At 40.3% G+C, this 16,249-nt stretch overlaps 1 protein-coding gene across 1 annotated transcript in view; it reads right to left on the bottom strand.

Annotated features, from left to right (window-relative positions):
* MERTK (MER proto-oncogene, tyrosine kinase) overlaps positions 1-16,249 on the bottom strand; it is a 133,270-nt gene that overhangs the window by 21,446 nt on the left and 95,575 nt on the right. The window contains exons 10-14 of the mRNA XM_064371695.1: positions 14,280-14,433; positions 7,938-8,023; positions 5,886-5,981; positions 5,095-5,175; positions 1,638-1,730 (exon numbers count right to left, since the gene is read on the bottom strand). Of these exons, the coding sequence (XP_064227765.1) occupies positions 1,638-1,730; positions 5,095-5,175; positions 5,886-5,981; positions 7,938-8,023; positions 14,280-14,433 (510 nt within the window). The remainder of the gene's footprint in view (positions 1-1,637; positions 1,731-5,094; positions 5,176-5,885; positions 5,982-7,937; positions 8,024-14,279; positions 14,434-16,249) is intronic.

Below are 16,249 nucleotides of genomic sequence, written 5' to 3' on the forward strand. Positions count from 1 at the left end.
TGTTACTGTGAACAGAAAAGCCCTGGAGGACCACTGGCCAAACTGAAACTATGTTTTAACAATTAAAATAACCAAGAGCTCCTCTCACACTCTGTTCTAGAAAATGAAACATACACAGGGTCCACTACTTGTTTTTCCCCACCCCTTTCAGATTAATGAGGGCATGAGGGCTCTCACGAATCAAACTGTAACAAGTATAGCCATCTAGAAACCTAGGAATTTGTTAGGCTGAGTCTGAGGGGGTAGTGACCCCATAAGATTCAAGGGCTAACTTGTTTCATGTGATAGATATTTGATTATGTGAAGAAGTCCACTGCAAATGCTTAAACTATTAAAATAACTTTGAAGGCCTATAGATAAAATTCACATCCCTAAATTTTAACACAGTTTTGTAAAGGAGAAGCTACAATATCATTTATCATGGAATCTGAGAGCCAAAAGCTGTCACCTAATCCGAAACTTGCAAAGCTCCTGTACTCTGTGGTAAGATCACAAAGTGCTACTGTTCTCATAGTCAGCTAAGCCAATAGCAGTGAATGAATAACAGTAGTTGATTTGACATAATACTGTATACAAACATTGATTTTCACATCTCTCTGCAGTGTCAATCATAGAAAACTCTGAAAGATCTCAAAAGAATTTAGCATGTATCCAGTCACAGGACAGCAAAACAAAAACCAAAAAACCAAGGCCAGCAGAAAATTCAATTATTTCCAGGTTGCTCTTCTCTCTTGGGACAGTGTCACTTACACAGCATTCACTTCATACTTAATCTCCTCTTTTGTATTTTTTCACTAATGGAGCCGCAAAGCCAAATTACATTAAATCACATTCTATGGAACTGTTAAATCATATTCCATGAAATCATCAATGTACCACGATCTTAAGAAATCAGTACTTTTGGCTAAGCACGGTGGCTCATGCCTGTAATCCCAGCACTTTGGCAGGCTGAGGCAGGCAGATCACCTGAGGTTGGGAGTTCAAGACCAGCCTGACCACATGGAGAAACCATGTCTCTACTGAAAATACAAAATTAGCTGGGTGTGGTGGTGCATGCCTGTAATCCCAGCTACTACTGGAGGCTGAGACAGGAGAATTGCTTGAACTGGGGAGGCAGAGGTTGCAGTAAGCTGAGATCGAGCCATTGCACTCCAGCCTGGGCAACAAGAGTGAAACTCTTTCTCAAAAAAAAAAAAAAAAGAAAAGAAAAAAGAGGTCAGTACTTTCAAATAGGTTAATAAATTATTTCTCAAAGACAACCTATGAAATTCGTCTACTTTTCCAGCTTTATCCCACTGCTATCTAACTCACATATAACCTTAAATTAATAAAAATTATAACACGACCACCTCTGTGTCTTGCCTTTGAGTAACTGAGGGCACACGCTCCTAGAATTCTGTGGAAAACTCAAATCATTCCTGAGCCCATCAGTGTCCAGAAAATGCAAACTCATTATTACTATCAGCCTCAGAAAACATCCTTATGAAGAGAAGTCGGGGTGAAAACCTCAATGTTATACATTATGTTGGGGTTATACAAAGTGTAAACTTATTTACACCAGAGAATTTTTTTCCTTTGGCACAGAGCAGATCAGCAGAGTCCCCTTGGCCACCCACTCCTGCATTTCTCAGAAGTACCTAGAAGTCGAATGACATTTGGGTGACTGAAGTCTTTCATGCACGCTGCCTCACTGAGAAACTCCTCGATCTCCCGCTGCGAAAAGTTGTCCACTAAAGGAGAAAATAGAAAAGGTTAGGTATGGATAATTTACTCAATTAAGGGGAGGGGGTGGGCAACAGCATTCTGTTCTCTCAAACTTAGGTCAGGAAGAGATGAAACTATTGAGACAGGAAACAGATGAGTGGTTGTCAGGGGCCAGTAGGGGCAGGGGGAGAGAAGAAGAGAGGGAGAAACAGGCAAAGCAAAGGGGACTTTAAGGGCCATTACACAATTAAATTTGCTGTTTTAAAAAAAAGAAAGAAAGAAGGAACCCCACACCTTTCCCTTTCTATTGGTTTATATCCTGCAAGTCTGGTTGCTGAACCACACCTTGTGAGCTGGATGCATTTTCATACCAAGTTTTTTGAACTAAATTGGCTCAAAAGAGACATTTAAAATTCTAATATTTTGCTAAGCGAAATAAGCCAGTCACAAAAGGATGAATACTGTACGATTCCACTTATATGAGGTACCTAGATAGTCAAAATCAGAGACAGAAAATAGAATATGGTTGCCAAGGCTGGGGAGAGAGGGTAGTGGGTAGTCATTGCTTGGTAGGTGTAGAGTTGCAGTTTTACAAGACGAAAAGTTTTGGAGATGGTAGTGATGGTTGTATAACATTAGGAATATGGTTTTAATACCGCTGAACTGTACACTTAAAATGGTTAAGATGGTAAATTTTATGTTATGTATATGTTGCCACAATTAAAAACAAACGAACAAAACAAAAAGTCAAGCTTGCCTTAGGGAGTTTGCTTTAACAGAGTATAACTATGATTAAAATCATGCATGAGGCCATCTAATGCAATGTGTCTACCATCCTATGGCCTCAATATATATTAATCTTCTTTCCACTGAAGAAAATTTAGAAAAATTTTAAAAATTTTCTAATTAAAAAAAAAAATCTAGACACCTGCAAAAATTTGCCCTCACTTATTCCTTTCGCTGCAAACAATCACATGGGGGAATAGAGGGGTAGGGCTCTGCCTACAGACACTTCCCCGGGGTACCAACCCACGGGTAGATGTATCTGAGCCTGGGGATTTTGAAGCTACAGATTATTTTCTCAATCTTTAACAATCAGCAGGGATGTAATCCCTATGCAAGTTACCCTAATGAAATTAAAGAACAGCAGAATCAAGCCAGAGAAAAAGTAGGTTCCAGGCTCAGCTCCTCCCACCAGGCCTCCTAATATCCCTGCCTTACATCCCTAAATAGGGATCATGAAAGGACTCCCCACAGACACACTGTGAGGCTCAAATAAAATCATATAAGAGGCAGGAATGGTGCAGAATATGGCTCAGTACTTGGTTCCGCTCCGGTGAGTATTCTAACTTCAGAGTGTTTTAGTATCTGGAGGCTAGTTCCTGAACCTACTTTTTAGTTATGTTCATTTTCTGTTCCTGTTGTCCTGATGAAATGCAGGAATAATTGCAATGCCCTTTGGCTAACAATGAGTGTCACATAAATATTAGTCATTACAGACTGCTTAAAAAGCAAAAAGCACCGTTCATATGACTTGTTTGTTATTGTGGTTCCTTTTTATAACTGAATTAAGCTTCAGCCTCCAGGCCAGTCATGGTGGCTCACACCTATAATCCCAGCACTTTGGGAGGCCGAGGCGGGTGTATCACTTGAGGCCAGGAGTTCAAGACCAGCCTGGCCAACATGGTGAAACCCTGACTCTACAAAAAAATACAAAAATTAGCTGGGCATGGTGGCGCATGCCTATAGTCCCAGCTACTTGGGAGGCTGAGGCAGGAGAATTACTTGAACCCTGGAGGCAGAGGTTGCAGTGAGCCGAGATCATGCCACTGCACTCCAGCCTGGGCAACAGAGCGAGACTCTGTCTCAAAAAGAAAAAAATAAATAAACTTTAGCCTTTTCATTTAAGAGTCTCAGTACATGCTTATAATCTAGCTTATGCTTTAATGTCCAGTAAATAGTAGATTTAAATTTTAGGAAGAATCCAATTTTACTTTATTCCCTGATCAAAAATAGTATTGAATAGGTACAAGGGGTTAATAAGGAAGCAACATCAAGAATATTGACAAACTGAGCACCAGATAATCTCCATCCATGATTCGTGATGAAGACTGCGGGTGAAATGCCACATGACAATGGTCTATTTTCTAAGTCCTCCAGTGACAGGCCATGACCAGCTAGACACCTACAGAATCAAACATAGACAGTTGTGTGGCCCCAGCTTCAGAAATGCATTTCCTGGGAGAAGGACATGGAGAGGAAATGCTAGCTTGCTCTGTCAGTGAAATCTGGTCATCTTATGGTAATAAAGATGTTCAGCACAACCTGCCCCCTTTCTAGCTATTTCAATTAGACAAGTCAGCAAATCCCTATAGTTTCTTTACCTATATAGATTTTAGGCCGGGCATGATGGTTCACACCTGTAATCCCAGCACTTTGGGAGGCCGAGGCAGGCGGATCATTTGAGGTCAGGGGTTCAAGACCAGCCTGGCCAACATGGCAAAACCCCATCTCTACTAAAAATTCAAAAATTAGCCAGGCCTGGTGGTAGGTGCCTTGTGGTAGGTGAGACAGAGTGAGACTCTGTCTCAATTAAAAAAAAAAAAAAAGGATTTGAGAGGGCCTAGACTGTACAGATTTCAAAATGTCCTAACTGGCTTCTCTACTACTATTTTTGTCAACACTGCAATTTCTTTTCCTCACACTGACACCAAAGTGAACTTTCTGGAATGTAAACTTCTCTGTTCTTCATTTGATTAAGACTCTTAATAGCGCTCTACTTCTTGCAGGATAAAGCAGGATCTTGACTATGACTTAGAAGGCCCTCCCTGCCCCACTGCTGGCTCTCTTCCCAGCTTGCTTGGAAGTTCTAGCTTATGATAGCAAATCTTTATATGTCTTGACCAAATATTTATCCTCTTTCTGGAAAACTTACTTTCCAGGCAGCCCACAGCTTCCTCAGGGCCATGCAGTCATCCTCAAATGAGGAAGTGGTTCCACCACAATAGACAGGTCAGCCAGACCAACCCCTGCGGTCAGATGTTGCCATCAGATCACCCCTGCCTTGGCAATTCATGCTCTACTTTAGAGTTGTTAGCTCTACTAGATGAAAAGAGAGAGAGGGAGAGAGGAAGAACGAGCAAGACAGAGAGAATGCATGCATAGGCATGCTAGAGTTAGCAATAGTAAAAAATGTTGTTGCCTTGAGTATAAAGAATATGTAATGCACGCATGAGGAGCTCATTATAGTAATACTTCCTTGGTGACCAGTGATCCACATTGCCTTCTGACCTGCTGGCAATTGAGATTGTGACATATGGCCTCATGGAGCACCCAATACTGAAGTAACTGCCTACCCCAGAAGAATGGCATTCATCATTGATAACTCACACTTCATGGTCTTCACTGCCACTTTCTGAGAGGTCCCATCTTGCTGCTTAAGATTTCCTTCCATTACAGACCCAAACTCTCCTGTGAAGTAAAAGAACATCTCTATAGACACGGTGCAAATTCTCCCCTGACCACAGAAATGCTACAGTGCCAGAGCTGCTGGTTTCATGTGGTATGAGAGCAATTCACCCACAGGTAGCCAGGCAGAGCCTGCCCAGGCCACCCACATTGCAAACCACGGCCACGAGCCATGCTCTAGTCTCCTGCTTGTCATGAGCTTGGGTGCCTTGGGCCTACTTAGCTCACCACTTTATTAAGCATTATAACCTATCCAAGACACTTAGAGGAGAACATGAAAAATATTATTGAAGTTTTTAAAGCACAAACTCTTAATACCATTATCATTCATCCTAAGAACAACTTAACAGTTAAATATGTATTTTCATTTTTGTTCCTAATTAGAAAGGTGCCAAGAATAATAAACTTAAGAACTAGAGGAATAAATTTAAAGTACATAGGAAACTAATCAATGAATTACATGCTTTTCAATGAGGAAAGAAAATTAATATTTTTCAAGGACCTACTGTGTGTGCATTGAAGACTATCTTCATTTGCCAGATCTGAGTTTCAAAAATCAGTAGTCTATCATTTTAAATCATAAAATGTAATGATCCACAGTATAACGCAGAGTCCTAAAATGGTATTTCATTTAAGAAATACATATTAAAAAGTATTCTAAACTGCTTAACTTCTTATCCCACATTTTAAATGCATTACTTTAAACTGCTTACCTTCGCCCAGAATTTTTCCAAGAATTAGAAGATTCCTGTCAATCACAACATCTTCTAGTTTGCTTTGTAGTTCCTCACTGACTCCCAGGCTACGTACTGAAAAAGGAGTAACATACTACGTATAAAAATTGTCAGCATGCTTTCTTTCATTTGATAATTAAAATGAAATAAAGTCCTGTATAATAAACATTCCTTTTTCATTTATTTAATTAATTAATTTATCTATTTATTTATTTTTTGAGACGGAGTCTCACTCTGTCACCCAGGCTGGAGTGCAGTGGTGCAATATCATCTCACTGCAACCTTTGCCTCCTAGGTTCAAGTGATTCTTGTGCCTCAGCCTCCTGAGTAGCTGGGACTGCAGGCCCGTGCTACGCCCAGCTAATTTTTGTATTTTCAGTAGAGACAGGGTTTCACCATGCTGGCCAGGCTGGTCTCGAACTCCTGAACTCAAGTGATCTGCCTGCCTCAGCCTCCCAAATTGCTGGGACTACAGGCATGAGCCACTGTGCCCGCCCCTTTTTTTCATTTTGTATCTATTATTTCTCTCCCCAAAACACCAGTAATAGAACTTCATACTTTATTATGATTAAACTAAGTATAATGAATCCTTCAGGGCAAGGTTAATTCTGAAGAATTAGAAAAATCAGAGCCACATTTCTCTTTCTGTTGTGTGGTAGCAGCAGCCAGCAATCAGATTCATATGGGGTGGTTTGTCCTTGACTTAAAGGGGTAAGAAAGATAAGTCAATAGGTACTTTCTAGTGAATTCTTCACCATTAATATTATACCCCTAACTACAGTATACAGAAGATCCATACCTCTCCTACCCTCCTATGCTATGGACGGAGTCTCACAAACCCCAGGAAACATCTAGAGAACAAACTCTTATCTCACATACTGTACATGAAACCTCATTATAACAGCATAGCAAGGGCCAAATTGAGCACTTTGAGGAACTGGAGAATAAGCTCTTCTATAATAAGATATGTAATACAGTAAGGTATCTATATAATAGATGTGTTGTGTTGGCGGCAAGAGAAATTAATCAGAAGGAGACCAGTTCAACAACTCTTGGCAAATGATTTGGTCTGGACCATAGTTAAGGCATGTGTAAGCTCTTGAAAGACAAAAAAATGTGGATAATTAGAAGGACACATTAGTTCTCAGAGAAAAAATTTTATCCAGTGGTTCTCCAATAAAAGAAAGAAAGTGGTCTAAATGACAAATTTTAAATTAAAAAAAAATTGAGGATATCAAAAGTCAAAACTTAAAGATTAGAAAAGTAAAAAAAAATCCACACCAAGCAAGTTTATATTTCATAGCAACCTGTATTCCATCATCCTTATGTCTTTTCTTTATTGGGGGAAAACATCCAGAAGCATGAATTTGTTGTTAATATTTGCATATCCTTTCTTTTTTTTTTTTAAGATGGGGTTTCACCATGACAGCCAGGCTGGTCTTGAACTCCTGACCTCAGGTGATCCACCCACCTCGGCCTCCCAACATGCTAGGATTACAGGCATGAGCCATTGTGCCCGGCGCATATCCTTTCTATACTTTTTCTGAAATTATTCAGGAACACTAGTATCTGTTTATTTCCACTGTTTAACCCAGAAGCCTTCACTCTCTGATTCAGCAAAGCTCAAACCATAATTACTACAAAGGATGTTGGCAAATCATTCTCAAAGTTGGCTGCCAAGAAAACAGGAATGAGGCTTGAGGTTATGTCCACTAGTCAGAAGTTTTCTTTAAATCCCTGACCTCTACCCATCTTCTGTCACCCCAGAAGGTTCCTCTTTTCTGCCACATTTCATGACATTATGAGTCCTTTTAACCCCAGGTCCAGCTCCAGATTCCAGTAAATTAGCCTGCAGAGCTGTGCATGGCAATGTCTGACTATCTACTTGCTGGTTTCTAAACATATTTTGTACATTAAAAATATCCATTCTTCTTCAATATCTTTGGCTTTTGTTAGAAATCTGTCTATTGCTCTGTCTTTGTTCTCAACTATTTGAACTTTTGCCAAAAAGGGAAATGAAAGTCAACTTACAGGTAAGTTCAATGGCTTGCCGACAGAAGGACTTCTTTGCTATATAATTTACCACTAATTCAGAATCCTCCTCTGTGAATGCATTCCTGGGTGAATGAAAACAAAGACACTTCACTATAAAAACAGGGCTACAGGGCAGACACTGATTCCACAAGGATGCTACAGAGCGGCCCCTTTTCAACGGGCTCTTCTACAACAAAAACTTTCCCCCTAGGAGAAACGCGTTTCTTTCCTTTGATTTATTTTAGACTTACTTGGCAATATCGAAACTACTCTAGTAGGCACCATCAAGAACAGAGAATAACAGATAAGCTCCTAATGGCCAAAGCTGTAACAATCTGAGCAAGAAACTAAAGTAGTACTAGACTATGAGTATAAAATGAACATCCATGAGTCTACACTTATGAAAATATGATTGAATGAATGAATAAATGGAAAAGACACCAATCTCCTATGCAGAAGAATTCCAAATATTTTATGTAGTTATTGTGCCCTTAAGGGGTGGAGGGAGGTAAATCCTCAGGCTGTCAGTGTGGGCTATGCATAGTGACTTGTTTCCAAAGAACAGTAGGGAAAGGAAGACGAAATAACTTCATGGTAGAGAAACCGGCAAACACTGCTTCAGCCAGGTGATCAACGTCAACATCAACAGTGATAAACCATGTTAATACGTACTCTTGATAAGATGTGATGACAATGGCACTTTAATTCTGTGCTCTTCCTCTCAATCACCCATAACCCATGCTCATTATGAGCAAAACATTGAAAAAAATTGCAATAGAAGGGCATCCTACAAAACATCTAACACTTGTGAAAACTGGCAAGATCATCAAACACAAGGAAGGTCTAAGAAACAGCCACAGCCAAGAGGAGCCTAAGGAGATGTGACGACTGAATGTAATGTGGCAACCTGGATGGGATCCCAGAACAGAAAAGGGACATTAGGTAAAAATTAAGGAAATCTCAAGCAAGTATAGATGTTAGTTAATGACAATGTATCAACATTCGCTCATTAACCGTAACAAACGTATTGTACTAACCATGTAAGCTGTTAATAATAGCGGAAAGTAGGTATGGAGTATATGAGAAGTCTTTGTACTATCTTCTCAGTATTTCTGTAAAATTAAAACTGTTTTAAAAAATAAGCCTGGGCACGGTGACTCATGGCTATAATCCCAGCACTTTGGGAGGCTGAGGCAGGAGAATCATTTAAACCCAGAGGAGTTCAAGACCAGCCTGGGCAACAAAGTGAGACCCACATCTCTACAAAAATAAAAAAATTAGCTGGATGCGATAATGTGCCCCTGTGGTCCCAGCTAATCAGGAGGCAGAGATGAGAGGATCACATGGGCTCTGAAGGTTGAGGCTGCAGTGAGCCATGACTGCACCACTGCACTCCAGCCTGGCAACAGAGCAAGACCCTGTGTCAAAAAATAAATTAATTTTAAAAATGAAGTCTATTTTAATAATCCATTTAGTCACTATTTTAGACTAATTGGTGGAAAAGTATTATGAATTAGAAAGTCTAGATTACAGATTTTTTTTGTTTTTGAGGCGGAGTTTTGCTCTTGTTGCCCAGGCTGGCATGCAATGGAGCAATCTTGGCTCACTGCAACCTCCACCTCTTGAGTTCAAGTGATTCTCCTGCCTCAGCCTCCCAAGTAGCAGGGAATACATGCATCACCATGCCTGGCTATTTTTTTTTTTTTTTTTTTTTTTTTTTTGGAGAGACAAGGTTTCACCATGTTGATCAGGCTGGTCTCAAACTCTTGACCTCAGCTGATCCACCTGCCTCGGCCTCCCAAAGTGCTGGAATTATAGGCATGAGCCACCATGCCTGGCCTACAGATTTAATCGCAGTTTACCTTAGGTACATAGATTATTTTAAAGAGATAACAGAATTTTGAAAAAAATATTTATGTACACAAAGCAAAGCACTTGAAAGAATGTATGCCAAAAGACCATACATGGGCCTGAGATGGGCCTCACTTTCTCCTTTTGACTATTCTATATAATCTGATTTTTTAAAAATATAATGTTACTTTTATATTTTCACATTTATAAATAAAAATAAAAGTATTTTCATTTAAAAATGAGCTGGAAGGTGTTTTTACAAAAGGGACAAATGAATAGATCTTGTAGTAAGGATCCATGGGAAATGACTTCAGTACAGATAAAAATAACCTGTTACAAGTCTTTCATTTGTTTTAAGCTTCTGCTGAGCTTAATGGTTCCTGGAAATAGTTTTATTTCTAAATATTTGAAATAGTATTATAATCTTGTTAATATACTTGCTGTACTCAGCATCCCCACTTTTTGGTAAATCTTATAATGTTCAACCTCAAACTTTCCCAGATTATTATAATCAGGGTTGAATCAAATAATATCTATGATCCATTTTGGTGCTAAACTTATGAGTTAGTAGAGACCTAGCTGATAGAAATATTTTCACATGGAGCATTTTCTTCTGCATTTCTCAACTGCTAGGCTATAAGCTTCAAGTGGACAGCCTCATGTATGTCTTGTTCATTTCTCTCTATCCAGTGCCTAGAACAAAGTGTTTCTTTGTTTGAGACAGGGTCTTGCTCTGTTGCCCAGACTGGAGTGCAGTGGCGTGATCTTAGCTCGTTGCAACCTCAGCCTCCCGGGCTCTAGCAGTCCTCCCACCTCACTGGGACTACAGGTATGCACCACGATTCTCAGCTAATGGGTCAATTTTTTGAACATTCTTTTATTTCTCCAGATTTAGAATGCCATCTTCATCCTATATTCAGTTCCTAAAAGTGCCCTATACATGAACATCCTGTGCTGTTCACAGACTGAGTTCTTTCTGTTTGTACCAATACCTCACTGCTTTAATCACTAAATAGGTTTTTGTGTCTAGGAGAACCAGCTCCCTACACTGAAATCTTTGTGTTTTTCAAAACTGTCTTGGCTATTCCTACACATTTACTCTTTCACATATTTTTTTTCTTTTTTTTTTTTGAGGTAGAGTCTCACTCTGCCACCCAGGCTGGAGTGCAGTGGTGCAATCTCAGCTCTCTGCAACCTCTGCCTCCCAGGTTCAAGTGATTCTCCTGCCTCAGCCTCCCAAGTAGCTGGGACTACAGGTGCACACCACCATGCCCGGCTAATTTTTTGTATTTGTAGTAGAGATAGGACAGGATGGTCTCAATCTCCTGACCTCATGATCTGCCTGCCTCGGCCTCCCAAAGTGCTGGGATTACAGGGGTGAGCCACCACGCCCAGCCCATATATTTTCAAATCAATTTGCCAACTTTTCTCAAGAACTCTGTACCAATTGTGATGGTGATTATTGAATTTATGGTTAACTTAGGGAAACTTGTTCTCTTGAAATATTGAGCCTTCCCATCCATGAACATGGTACACATCTGTCAATTTATTCAAGTTTTCTTTAACAATATCAGGAAGTTTAATGCTTTTTTTCTACAAAGCTCTTGCACATCTATTGGGTTTATTCTCAGGAATGTTATAGTTATTATGCTGTTGTGAATGGGGTCTCATCTCAGCATGTTGTCTTTAATGTATTTTTAAACTAGAGTCAAAATATTTTTATAATATATAATATTATAAACAAAAAAAAAAATTTTTTTTCCCTAAAGGAAAGCCAAAAAGGAGGGAACCAAAGAGAGACTTCAGAAGAAGCAGAAAGGTAATTGATTTCTGGGAACTGGGAACATCAGCATTGCTATATATGGTCCCTAAAACTCTTGGCAAAGGTTTCAAAAGCCAATGTGCATCCTTGGGCTGTTGCACTCCAGCCCTCCAGGATTACCTTAGTTGCACATTCTAGGAGGCTTTACTAGTCCCCATCAGCATTTGGAACCTCCATAGGAGCTTTGCCTTCATTTTTCTGATTCTATCTGGTTAGTTTCAAGCAAATATATTTATGAATCATTCTGTAACAGTGACTGTTTCAACAATGCTGACCATGAATTTCCACTTGATGACAAAAACTGCATTCTGTTCTGAATGCTTAAAGACATCAACATTTTAAGAGACTCGTATATTTTAATGACTGAGTGAGTCTACAGAAGTCCCAATTCAGAATCATAGCAATTAGAACTGGTAGTGACCACAGAGACTATTCAGAGACAGATAAATCAAGGAAGCTTGGAAAAGTTAAAAGGCTAGTCAAACTGGTAGAATTAATGCTGGAACCCAGTGAACGAATTAACAACTTTCAATCCAGTGCTCTCTCCTCCTGCCAGACCCCAAGTATCACAGAGCTTTTGCATGTGCTGCTCTTTCCGGCTAGGATGCTCTTCTCTCTCATCTAATGAATACCTGCTCTTTCTTCAGATCTTAGCTAAAAGTGTCAGCCACTTCTGCATGAAAGACTTCCCTCACTTTCTTAATGCAGTCAAATTTTTTGGACACATTCTTAACCCTTTATATAGAGTTTATTACAGTTGCCATTTTAAGACTATTTTTGTGACTGCTTGACTACTGCCTGACTCCCCATGAACTGTGAACCCCATGAGGGCAGGATTTTATTCACCACTGTATTCCAGTCCACCTCAGTGCCCAGTGCCTAGCAGGCCTTTAATACATATTAATGAGCTACTCTTGCAACTTCTGCAGAGGTTCTCTGTACTTGTTTTGTGATGAGCCTACATGTCACACCAAGACACTGGGATGTATTTTAGTCAATTATATGTTCAAGATTTAGATCAGATTTTGTCTACTTCTTTAAAATAGTCATTCTTAGAATTCACATACCAAGATATAATAATTATAAGAATAGGTTTGTAAGGACTAAAGTAACTGACCCCTAAGACACGGATGAACACAAATAAAGGGTGGCCTGGCTGCCAGTCTTAAGCCCCTTCCCATGCCTATCGCAAGTCTTGGAGTTAGTGGGATGTTCTAGTAGCATTCTGAAGGTGGAGCAATGAAAAAGGGCTGCTTAGCCCCCTCCAAAGCACAGCCATACACCCCTCACTCATTCTGTCCCACTCCAAACTGCCAACAATTTATCTCATACAAAATGCTTCCTCCTCTCTCATTAATGATAAATTCAATTTCAAGGAAATCCAAATTTGCTTCCAGAATGCTGCAGCAGAAAACTGAGTCCCAGAAACAACATTTATACACAGCCTTCTTTTCATTAGGTTGCTTTAACACAGCTTCTCATTTTCATTGATATTTAATTAGTGTTTTATTATAAAAGTAAAATGCATAGAAAATGTGAACAAGAGGCCGGGCGCGGTGGCTCAAGCCTGTAATCCCAGCACTTTGGGAGGCCGAGGCGGGTGGATCACGAGGTCGAGAGATCGAGACCATCCTGGTCAACATTGTGAAACCCCGTCTCTATTAATACAAAAAAAAAAAATTAGCTGGGCACGGTGGCGCGTGCCTGTAATCCCAGTTACTCAGGAGGCTGAGGCAGGAGAATTGCCTGAACCCAGGAGGCGGAGGTTGCGGTGAGCCGAGATCGCGCCATTGCACTCCAGCCTGGGTAACAAGAGCGAGACTCCGTCTCAAAAAAAAAAAAAGAAAATGTGAACAAGAGATTCTTTTTCTTATTTGAATGTTAAAATATAAACTTTGTCCCTGTTAGAAAAATAATCATTATAGGACATGTGCAAAATACAACAACAACAAAACACAGAGTCACCCACAATAATACCAGCCACAGTTGCTAATGCTTTGGTGAATTTCCTCCCCATATCTTTATCTATATATACGTTGAAGAAAAATAATCAGCATTATTTATTTATTTATTTTTTTTCTGAGACAAGGTCTCACTCTGTCACCCAGGCTGGAGTGCAGTGGCGTGATAGCTCACTGCAGCCTCTGCCTCCTGGGTTCAAGTAATTCCTGTGCCTCAGCTACTCGAGTAGCTGGGATTACAGGCATGTGCCATCATGCCCAGCTAATTTTTGTATTTTCTGAAGAGACGAGGTTTTGCCATGTTGGCTAGTCTGGTCTCAAATTCCTGACCTCATGTGATCCGCCCATCTCAGCCTCCCAAAGTGGTGGGATTACAGGTGTGAGCCACAGCATTTGGCCTATTTTTAAGGCTTCTAATAAAAGTCCTCACTTAACAGCAACCCAGTTTGAAAAGCAAAGGCCTACTATACTCTTTCTGTAAAAGAACCCTTTTCAGGGCTGGCTTTTGCTGGCAGCTGCCTCTGTAGGCCATGGCCTAAGTCAGGAAGCTGCCTGAGCCCAGTATATGCATCAGGTAGGGCAGCCATCTGGGAGCAATGTGAGCAGCAAGGCCAACAGGAAAGGCATAATAACTTGGTATAACAAGCTTGTCAGGAGTTCAACCAGTGGTATCACTGGGCAAACATTTTTAGCTGGGAGACTTACCCAAACTTTGTCTCCTGGATTCTTTTTCTGATGGCCATAGAGATGTATAAAACCAACCCAATCAAAATAAATCCACAAAAGCAGCCAAAGATGATGAGCACAGGATCTGTGTTGCCAGGTGCCGGAGTTGATGAGGGGGCATAATCTACCCAACCTGGAAAAAAAGGATAGACCAATCATGGGTTTGAAATAACACGAGAAACACTGGCTTGTAATACGGAAGAACAAATAGTCAAAGCTTTCAGAACTCAGTTAAATCTTTTATAATCTACAAATGTAGGCAGGTCTTATTTTGTGTAAGCTGAGATCATCCAAAGAGATCTTAATAATCGATGGGAAACTAGCTTGATTTACTCATTCCACAACATAAACACAGATCAAAATGTCACATTGTATTCCATAGGTATATACAATTTTTCAATTGTTAATTAAACACAGTAATTTAAAAATCAGTGAGAAAACTCATGTCAATTATACATGTACAAAAAAATGAAAAATATTAGTTCACCTTCACTAAGGACCTCTGGTTCATACCTAAAGTTTATCAGTGCAGGCAGTAACAACTTTCCATAGTTTTATGTTCAATTCAAATTTTATGTCGACCACTATCATTTTGCGCTTCTTTGCTGCACTTTTACCTTTGTTCACCAGTACCCTCTTTCAATTACCCATTTTTGTAAAATGTCATGTGGGTTCGTCCCTGGGAGACAAGGAAGCAACACAGCCACATGCCTCTGCTAGGTGGGCACGAAATGAGTGACAAAAGCTCAGGGACCAATCACAACAGACTTTGGAATAAGTGACGCCATTGGTCATGATTGTGATGTGCATCTGTTATTTCTACAGTGATTGGTGGCCTGAAGAGCCAGCAGCCCGAGTTTATGCTTTATGCCATTACAGTTAATATAGAATAGTGACTAAAATTTGAACTATATTTTTTGGGGAACAGGTATTATTTAACTGTGGTAATTGAAATTTGTGCATACTGGAGCCATGCAAGGTAAGGACTGCCTGCATAGCAAACATGGTTTCACCACGTTGGCCAGGTTGGTCTGGGACTCCTGACCTTAAGGCATCTGTCCACCTCAGACTCCCAAAGTGCTGAGATTATAGGCATGAGCCACTGTACCCTGCCTAAACTCTGATTTTTTTAAGCTGTCCCTTTAGAATCAAAATCTTACTATCTGTGTTCTTTTTTGGTTTTGTTTTGTTTTGTTTTTGAGATGGGGTCTCACTCTGTCACCCAAGCAGGAGTACAGTGGCATGATCTTGGTTCACTGCAATCTCCATCTCCTGGGCTCAAGAGATCCTCTTAAGTAGCTGGGACCCACAGGCACATGCCACCACACCCTGCTAATTTTTGTTGTTGTTATTTTTGATAGAGATGGGGCTTTACCATGTTGGCTAGGCTGATCTTGAACTCTTGAGTTCAAGTGATCTGCCTGCCTTGGCCTCCCAAAGTGCTGAATTACAGGCATGAGTCACCATACCTGGCCAGAATCTCACTATCTTTGAATTTCTACCAGGTAGACACATCTTACCTCCCTATCACCAGTTACTAATGTTCCCCAGAAACTGTGCCTATGGGCTACAGGAACCTAATATGGTTCCATTTCAGCACCAAAAAGGAGACCAAGTTTGAGGGTCACTGGGAACAGACACGTGGGAACTCAAACGTCTGCTCACGAGTTCTGTCTGCTATCTAGTACAAAGGTCATGTTTGGCAAGAACTTAATGTATAAACTGATCTAGGTGCCTATGGATGGACTTTATGACAACAGTTTAACATTAAACAACCTAGGGCAGGTTAGAATCAGAACAAAGGTGGCTCCATTGGGTTATGGAGTGAGCACAGCACTTGAGTCACTTGGGGTAACCACAGTGGCACCGTGCCAAAGGACATTTCAGCAGCATGCAAAAGCCAACACACATGGCTGGGCATTTAGCTCAGTGGGCCCAGGGCAGTCTGA

Source organism: Aotus nancymaae, unplaced genomic scaffold (assembly GCF_030222135.1).
Source record: "Aotus nancymaae isolate 86718 unplaced genomic scaffold, 86718_ANA_hifiasm-v0.15.2.pri h1tg000155l, whole genome shotgun sequence".
Taxonomy (NCBI): Eukaryota; Metazoa; Chordata; class Mammalia; order Primates; family Aotidae; genus Aotus; species Aotus nancymaae.